Below are 9,381 nucleotides of genomic sequence, written 5' to 3' on the forward strand. Positions count from 1 at the left end.
TCTGCTCTGGGGAAGCCGAGGCAGCTGCCTGCTCTTAATCCCATCCGTCCAGGAGGCAGGAGGGGATGGAGACGGCGGTGGCTCTGGGTGGCTCTAGGTGGCAGGGCTGGCTGCAATGTGGTCACATCTGTTCTTGTGGCCCCCCAACTAGTCCCCATGGTTCACCCCAACTCCTCCTGCAAACATATTTATAAAGGCTTGGAAGCACAGAAAGTCTTAAAGCAAGACCACCTCCAGGATCACTCACTCCAACAGGGGACGCCAGAACTTGGGGACAGATGGGCAGTGGTGGCCCCTCTGTGCCCCAATGTGGGATGTGGTGCGTGACCAGGACAGCCCTGGCCAGTCTGGGTGGGGCACAGTCCGCCTCTGCCCCGTGGATGAAACGCCGGGGTCCTCTGCTGGTCCTGCTGCACGACCGCCGCCCCTGACTGAGGACAGGACGGGCCGGGCAGTGTCCTCCGGGAGGGGAAGGCCTCCGTGCCTGGCGTCCGAGGGCCGCGGCCAGCACAGGGCCTAGTCCTCCTTGGGTTTGCGGGGCTGCCGCCGGGCCAGCCTATAGTCGATGTAGGTCCCGAGGCAGGACCACAGGATGAAGCGCGCCAGCAAGATGATGACCAGCAGGACCATGAGGGGGTCGGGGCCCGCGCTTTCCCCGAGCCAGGAGGCCATGCCGAGGGCGGGCAGCCCCACAGAGCAGCAGCGACGCGGCGTGACCTGGAGCCGTGCGGCCGGGGGACTGGCCTGGGGGCTCAGGACAGCCGGCAGCCCCGGGGCCCACACCCACCCTCTGCGGCTCCCAAGGCGGCTGGGCTCCGGTCTGGGGCCTCCCCGGCGTGCGAGAGGACAGATCGGGGACGGCTAGTGACCACCTTGGTCAGGAGGCCCGTGCACCGTTCATCCAGAATGAGCCGTGCTCCGGGCCGACAATGGCCACATTGTGGGGAGGCCCGGGGCGGGCGGCTCCCGGGCCCCCCTCTGCCCGCTCCCCCTGCTCGCCAGCACTGACGTAATCTGCAAACGTCTCTGGCGGCAGCTGCTGGGCGAAGCTGGCCACCTTCTCTGGCTCTTTCAGCCGCCCACGCCTGCTCTTCCGGCCCCGCGAGACAATCGGGCCCTTTCTCTCCCCAATTAGCTATCGGGAGGCCGGCGCTGTCCAGCGGCCGCGGTCCCGGCGGCAGCAGCAGGCCCGGGTGGGGTGGGGGCAAGGAGGCAGGCGGAGCTGGGGCTGCGGTGCGGACGCAGGCAGAGTGCTGTGGAAATGCAAACGGGAAAGAGAGAGGGGAGAAGATGAGGACAGTCCCCTCGAGCCCAGAGGGACCCCAAACATGGCTCCATCAGCACATGGGCCGCCGACTCCCTCCCATGACAGTGAGGGGGTCAGTGTCATCTGCCACAAGACAGAACAGACTGATGGGGGTCCCAGCACCTCCTCCGTGCCCACCCATACCAGCAGACCCCTGGCCTAAGCTGGACAAGAAAGTCCTGCAGGGTCCCCTCACATCCTTCAGAGCAACCCTTGTCCCCAAACCAGGTCCCCCTAAAGACTCTCTGAGTGACCTCGGGCAAGCAGCTCAGCCTCCAGGGACCACAGACTCCTTACCGGGAAGGGAGGCAAGTGACAGGTGTCTGCCTGAAGGTCATGGAGAGGGTTAAGGGGAGAGTGTCACACCAGGACCAAGACAGTCCCTGGGTGTGAATCTCTGGTCCCCTTCCTCTCCCCCAGGGTGGAGACCCTGAGATGTACATGCCCACCTTTCTCTTCCCCACACATACATGCAGCACACATGTGCACTAACACACACGTGTTGACATGCACGGGCACACGTGTGCACAAATGCGCCGGACACATGGGTATGCATGTGCGCGTGCACACACCAGGATACACATACCTCTACAGACTCGGTCCACCACCAAGTTCAGAGCCAAGTTTTCCGTGGGTGAAGACACCACCTGGGCCCCTCCTCCAGCTCCAATCCGGTGGTCCCTTATTAACACAAAGGGGCCCCAACTGGAGCTCAGAGGCCCCCTAAGAGGAGTGGCACTCTCTGGATCCCTGGTCCTGGGGGTCCAACCACCTTCTCGGTCGGGAAGTGGCCCAACCCACAGGTACCCGAGCCAGAGAGCAGCTCAGGGGTCTCCAGGGCAGCAGGCCCCCTGAAGCCAGTTCCAGGGCTCCTTGACCCACAAAATGACAGCGTGCTCCCGCCCAGCCTTCCCGAGAGTTCTAGGAGTAAATGCAAAGCCTCTGACACTGAGCACACCTTAAGGAGAGCCATGGGGCCAGATGACACATTCACTTGGGGCTTTCGTGACGACAGCCCCAGCGAACCCCAGACCCGCGCCGAGCGCCCCAAGGCTCCTCCAGCCACAGCCCCCCGGCCCCGGCAGCTCGGCCCCACCCGCCGTGCTGTGCCAGCCCTGCTTCGCTCTCTGGGTGGCAATGCCTTCTTCTGCCCACAGAGAGCACCCCGGCGCGGACCCGGCCAGCAGACCCAGCGCATTGGCTGAACGGCCCTGTCACGTAACCTGCAGCGCTGGGCGTATTTGCCTTGCGCAGAGGTTTGAAGGCCACTTCAAACACGCACGAGAATTTAGACCGCAGAACCCCGACGTGGGGTCAGCAATCACAGAGGGCGCTGGCGAGGACGTGGCACCGACGGGGCTTCCAGGACTTTGCAGAGACCACTCGGCAGGTCCACCAGCTCCCCCCCAGGAGACCACCTGCCCAAGGAGTGAAGGTCCCTGGGGAAAGCAGCCAGGAGCTCAGGAGGAAGAAGAGGCTGAGTCCTAGGCAGGCATCGCACTCACCTGAGGGGCCGGGGTCCCCTGGGGGCGCCCAGGGGGAGTCTGAGGCAGCGGGCACACACACTGCGGAGCCCCACTCTCAGCCACTGACCTGCCGGTGGGGACCAGGTGGCCTTGGATAAAGTTGTTTGCTGAGCTCACGAAGTCAACAATGCCCCGTCACATGACATCCAGGCAAGGAAACTCAGGGTCACGGCGGCCTCCCCCTTCCTGCTCAGATGTCCCCGGGCCCCGGGACACAGCGAGGCCAAGGTCAGCAAGCCCTTCAGGAAAGGAAGCGAATGTCCCCAAGACTCTCTTCTGAGAAAGGTCTACCTGGTGCAGGTGCAGGAGCCTTAGGTGGATAAGGGGGCCGTTGCCCACAAGGAAAAATAATGGTAACGAAACACAGCAGGTGGGCAGAGCTCGTTCGGCACCCAGTCTCTGTGGAGTGGGTGCCAGGTGCACCCCATTCACAGGAGGGAAGTGCCCCAAGTCACCCACCGCTAGCAGTGACCATGGATGTGGGTGCCATCAAGGCTCCGTCCACATGCCAGGACCCTTCCACCTGCCTCTCTGCCCCATCCTCTGGCTCTCATGTCCCTGCATTCACAAAGTGACTCCTTGGGGGATGTACTCAGCTGGGGCAGCCCTCCTAACACGTAGAGGCCACGTCCCTGGGGGTGTCACCTCCCCCAACAGCCCTTCACCAAAGACTGACAGCACAGGGGGCGACGAGGGCACGTGCCAGGTCAGGACAGAAGCAAAGGCCAACCTCGGCCCCCAGGATTCCCCTCAAGGTAGCCGTGAACTTGGAGCCTGAAGCCGCACCTCTTCTCGGCCTTTTCCTCTCTTTCCTCCTGCACCCCCACTTCTCCCCCCACCCGTCCCCATTTCTCCTTGGTACCCTGCCTCTTAAAGCACCTGCCATACTGCAGCCCGTGACAGATGACAAAGACAACCCATATCCCTGGAGCTGAGCAAGTGGAGGCTCCTGCCCTGGGTCACAGGGGACAGACTAGGGACCCAGGTTAAATTCAGGAGTACGGAGGGCGTGGGAGGCCTTCCTGCACTCAGCTGTCCCACCGATGAAGCAGTGAGCTAATGGTCCCCTAACGGAAGGCTCGGCACACGAGCCCTCTCCGCCGGTGACGTCTGTGCAGGAGGGCGGGACACGGAGACACAGCCTTGCTGGGGTGACCGCGCCAGGACAAGCCCCCCAGGCCCCATTCAAGCTGCTCACCAGGTCTCCATCGGGGCATCCCTGCTGTGCTCTGGACCTCAGCTTCCTCATCTGTAAAAGGGACAACGGCCCCTCCCCATGTTCTGTGCATGAGGCTGGGGCGAGGGCACTTTGCAGGGGAAAACCACACTCCCGTGCCCTGGGAGTTGGGGCCTGGCCAGGATGGAGGCAGGGCTGGTGAGCGAAGTCCAGCCCTCTCACACGGGTCCCATCCATCCCATCGCCCTGGCTTCTGGTTGGCTGATTGGCTGGTTTGGGTTTTGCCTTCATCACGGCATGAACATCCCCCAAGACCCTCACTGTATTTCTGGACTGTGCGCTCTCACCAGGCCCCCCGGGGCCCACCCGGCTCCCCCCCAGGAGGCGCGGAGGGGGTCGTTCTGAGCACCAGCATGGAGATGCCCAATTACAGGAGGTGCCTGTTTTTGTGAAGCCAGATCTGCAAAGCCACCCGCCTCAGCTGGGGGAGGGCGGAGGGTCCCTGAAGTCTGGGGTCCTGCTGAAACCGTCCCCGCTGTTTTCTCTGTGCGCAAGCAAGACGCGCTGCCATCGCAGAGACAGAGCGAGCACCGCAGAGACGTGGGAGTTAGTGAGTGCCCGCCAATTCCCACTCCTGCGAGAGGCGCAGCTGAGACCTGGGGGACCCTGCGTCTTCCAGGCGCTTGGCTCGCCTCCCCTGGGAAGGGTTGCGGTCAGTGTGCCTCTCCGGGCACAGCACATCTCAAAACCCAGTTCCCACTGAAGGCTCCCCACTCAGAGGCCAGCGTCCTCCGAGATCTTGTAGGTATTAGTATTTCTGGAAGGTGAAACTGATTCCCTTTCTTCCTGCATCACAAAAGCAGATGACAATCCCCACAGTGGGGCGGGTGGGCAAGCGTGGGAGGCTTCCCGGCGGAGGGCGCCCCTCCCTTCCAAGAGCTGCGCCCCCCCAGGCCCCCAGCCCCCGAGCTGCATCGCGGGGCCGAGAGGAAAGCCCGACAGGCAGAACGCACTTGAGGAGGACGAGGCTGCCGCCTTCAGCAGCTGAGAGCCGGGATGTAACTTCGCTCGGGGGGATCAAACGGCTCGTCAAGGACGCTGTCAGAAACAGAATGAAATTCCAAATAAATTAGCCATGTCCAAGACGCCCATAGAACACCGGATTAAGGCTCACAAAGGAAACGCAATCTATTCAGCCGACCTTGTCAGAATTCTTAACAACCTCGCTTCGAGTTTCTCACCTCGGGCTGCGAGTCCCCGGACGGGCGGGAGGGGACAGTGATCCCGCCTGGAACCTGGGGCCACACAGCCGAAGCCTGCGGCCTGGGTGAGCGTTTACAAAACGGCGCTCCCACCAACACTTGCGCAGAGGCTGTGCACGCCACGCGGCAGGCTGTCACCAAGCCGGACGAGCACCCGCGCTTCCCCATGCCTGAATGAGGGGGTTCAGACAGGACGCGGATGTGGGGGCCAAAGAGGATGAGTCACCATTTCAGCTTAACACTTTGGGGTGAGGGAGGAGCGACACCCACCCCCGCTGGCAGGGAGGGTCCCTCGTGGACCATCATTCCATCTTTCAAGGCAACAAGTAGGTGAAAGCTAACCGGTGCCCTTGGCAAATACTAACTGTCCTCGGACACAACTCACTAATGTCCCCAGCAGCCCCACAAACAGTACCTTTTTTGATCAATGCGCCCAGACGGCTCTGAAGCCGACAGACACCCTTTGGGGGAATTCACAGGCAGAGGCTTGCGTGGCTACGGGGAGGCACCTAGAAGTCTCTGCACGGATGTGTCGGCTCTGCCTACAAGCCTCGGTGACAGCCTGGGCCCTTTCTCTTCCGCAGCGAGGAGGTGGGGGGGGGGGGGGGTTTGGGGGACTCTGCAGCCTGAGGTGTTTGCTGGGGATAAAACAGCAGGAATTTCAGAGGAGCTGGGAGGAAGTGATGCAGTGGCAAGTCTGAGAACGGATGTCAACGTGCTTGAGAAATACTTAAAATAAAGATTTTCCCAGAAATAACACAAAGAGTCGACCTAATGGTATTAATTCTTTTTAATATGTAAAAGAACTGTACTGCGTGGAGAGGAAAAAAATCTCAGTTGTTTCCCACACACAACCTGGCTTAGATTCTCTCGATTTCTGAATGAAAAAGGAAGGCAGGGGACAGGGATGGGGACCGGGGAGACACCTGGGGCCTGCTGCGCACGCGCAGAACAGCTGTTTTGAGGTGTGTGTCCTTCAGATCAGGCCTCGTGCTGCAGGGTGACGGGTGTGAGGGCCTGGAGGCGCTTGTGGGCTCCTGAAGTTGGACTGCGCCCCAGCGAGGGGCCCCATTGTCACCACATGTGAGCCGCAGGGAGCCTCACCTGTCATCTCAGAACCCCCGAGGAACCTGTGTTCTCATGCCTCCCAGAGTCTCCATTGTCCCCCGTGGGTGACGATGTCCAGGTCCCAACGAGAGGAGGCCACTCCGGCTCACACAGGCGTGTCCCTTGGCTATGCCAGCTCGGGCACGTGACCAGGCGTGGCCAGCTCATGGAGGGTGAGCGGCAACCCTGTCAGGATGCACGGCAGCCAGGTCTCACCCCTCCCTCTGAGGCCACATGGCCTAAGGCTGTGTCCCTCGCTCGCCAGCTTCCTCTGCGTGGGTCTGCCCCGCAGGCGTGGGGAACAGCAAGAGGTAAAGCACATGACTCACAAGTCCCGGAAGGAGAGGACAGAGTAGGGCGACACTGTATCCGACGGGAACATGACCAAGAATGTTTCAGAACTGATGAAAGACGTCAATGCACAGATTCAGGCATCCCAAAGAATGCAGTGTAGGATGAAGGCAAAGCAACCCACACCTGGAGATATCATACAGCAACTATATGATCCCAACGAGGAAGAGGTTTTCAAACGCACCTGGGGCTTTGTTAAATCCTAGGCACCCGTGTTAAAGTGACAGGCACACGGGAACGGCCTTGAAAGAAGAATTTACATGGTACTTACAGACCCCGGGGAGGCACGGACCGGTGTGGCAAGCATGGCACACCTCACGGGGCCCCCGGGGAAGCACCAGGGCTGTCAGGAGACAGAGGAGCAAGGGGAAGCCAGGCGAGAGCCAGGATCACCGCATGGTGGGGAGTTGGTAAGTGGAAATGTCCCCTCTCGGGCAGGAAGTGAAACACAGATCGCGGGGTGGAGGGTTTGTAATGTGATTTTCACACCCTGTGAAAACCCAGGGATGGTATGGATGCAAGTAACTTATTAGGTTGACCCATGATTTCAAGATGCCCAGTCATCAGCTATGGAACACCAGACATGCTCATCACAGAGAGGATACCCCCGAAACGGCCAGAGAGGTGACGTGAAGCCAAAGAGACTGGCTGAGACCCGCCGCTGACTGGGGGCCGACGAGGGCCGAAGCCCGTCTTCAGGGCATCGGAGGGACATGACTGCCTAGGCTTGTAAATTCAACCAAAAATGTTTACATAAAAGCTTGTACTGGGGTGCTCTTCTGGGGGTGCACCTATGCACGCGTGTGCGTGGTTAAAGGGCATGCATAACTTGAACTTCAGGGGAAACAGGCTCGTTTACCGAACTGAAGACACCCAGCTCCGCTCCCAGCAGCCGCGCGTGGCTGTCCCGCTGCTTCTCGACTCGCCGATGCTGGCTTTTTGACGGCTTGCCAGTCTGGCGGGTGGAGATGGGGCCCCGGTGTCGTCTGAATTTGCATTTCCGTGCGTATTTTTCATGTGCTCATCAGCGTTTGGCTTTCCTCTCCTGGGAAGGGGCAGTGGGTTCATCTCTTTGCTGCCTTCCGCTGCCCTGACGCCTGGGCCTCGCTGAGCTCTCAGAGCCAGAAAACGACTCGCCCGCCAGCACGCCCCTCAGATGCAAACCAACCATCCAGAGCATGGGCCCTGGCCACCTTCCCTGTGTGGCGCTCACACTCAGCACCGCCCTCCCTGCCCTGGCCCCCCAGGGAGGGTACCAGACCCCGGGACAGCGCCCATGCCCCAGAGGCCGCAGACCCTCGGCCTGTCCACCCCGCCTGGCGCCCTCCCGACAAGGACTGCAGTCAAGGCTCGGGGTGTGCCTGGGGACCTGTGAGTGACCAACTGTCTTTCCAGGGGTGGTTGTCTCCGGATCTGGTGGCTTAATGACCAAACCGACATTAAATCTGTTACTTCCTTCACACTAGTTCTTGGTCAGTCCTCAGCCCAGCAATGCCTCCTATTGGTACAGTGACTCCTCTCTTCCGGATTTTTTCCCCAGTTCTCACCCTAGGCCATGCTTATTGATTTGAGAGAGGGGAAGGGAGAAAGAGAGACAGAGAGAGAGAGGGGTCGATCAGCTGTCCCCTGTACATGCCCCAACCAGGGATCGAACCCATGACCTAGGCATGTGCCCCAACCGGGAATCGAACCCCCAACCTTCTGGTGTACAGGACGACACTCCAACCAGCCAAGCCACCCAGCCAGGGCATTTCATGCTTTTTACGGTGACTTTGGATGAACGTCGGTTCTGAACGTAACGAAGTCAAATGTATCAATTGTGTGAAAGGCCCTCACTGGGACAGTAAGGCAAGAAAAATAAGTTACACGCACCAAGATTGGAGAAGACACAATGCCATCGCTATTCCCCAGTTACAGAGGGAGAGGGGGCGGATCCTATGACAAGTCACACACAGTTGCTCCTGCTCCTTCCAGGGGTGACAGACCCCACCTCTGCTCACACATCCTTGGCCAGAGCAAGTCGCACGTTCATGCCTAACACCAGTGTGGGACAGTCCCTCCCGCCATCAGGTTATGTCATGCAAGACTCCGTCGCAGCAGAGAGAGTGAGGGTCTCCTGCTGGCTTCAAAGAGAGCTCCCATGCCCTGAGAGGAGGCGGCCACCTGGTGGGACCCAAGGACGGTCTCTGGGAACTGAGAGCCCCAGAGAGAGCCCCCGGCCAACAGCCAGCGGGGAAACAGAGACCTCAGTGTGGCAACAGCAAAGAACGGAATCTGTCAACAACCACAAGAGCTGGAAGTGGGTTCCTCCCCGGAGCCCCCCGTGGAGACCACGTCCCTGGTCTTGGTTAGAACCTGAGCCGAGAACCCCACCGAGGGCCCAGCCGAGACCCCACAGACTCCTGCCCTAAGGCACCAGGGGCTGACAAGCGGGTGTTGCTTTGGGCCCGTGCATGCGTGGTCCTTGGTTACAAGGCGCAGGTAACTGCTGCAGACGGGGGAGGAACCTGCCACCCGTCCCAGAGCCCGAAACATTCGGAGCCCTAAGGGCCCGGCGGAGAACACCGAGGACCACCACACCCCCTACCTCACACTTCATACAAAAATCCAGTCCAGGCAGTTTAAAAACAAATGCAGAAGGCCAAACTATAC

The 9,381-nt window shown here is 60.5% G+C and overlaps 1 protein-coding gene across 1 annotated transcript; it reads right to left on the reverse strand.

Annotated features, from left to right (window-relative positions):
• Positions 1–423: 423 nt before the first annotated feature.
• SMIM38 (small integral membrane protein 38) lies at positions 424–718 on the reverse strand. Its single transcript, XM_090267426.1, has one exon. It carries the CDS (start codon positions 670–672, stop codon positions 517–519), a length of 156 nt encoding a protein of 51 aa, XP_090123552.1. The 5' UTR covers positions 673–718; the 3' UTR covers positions 424–516.
• Positions 719–9,381: the final 8,663 nt, after the last annotated feature.

Source organism: Furipterus horrens, unplaced genomic scaffold, assembly GCF_987537825.1.
Source record: "Furipterus horrens unplaced genomic scaffold, mFurHor1.1.pri manual_scaffold_2, whole genome shotgun sequence".
NCBI classification, from domain to species: Eukaryota; Metazoa; Chordata; class Mammalia; order Chiroptera; family Furipteridae; genus Furipterus; species Furipterus horrens.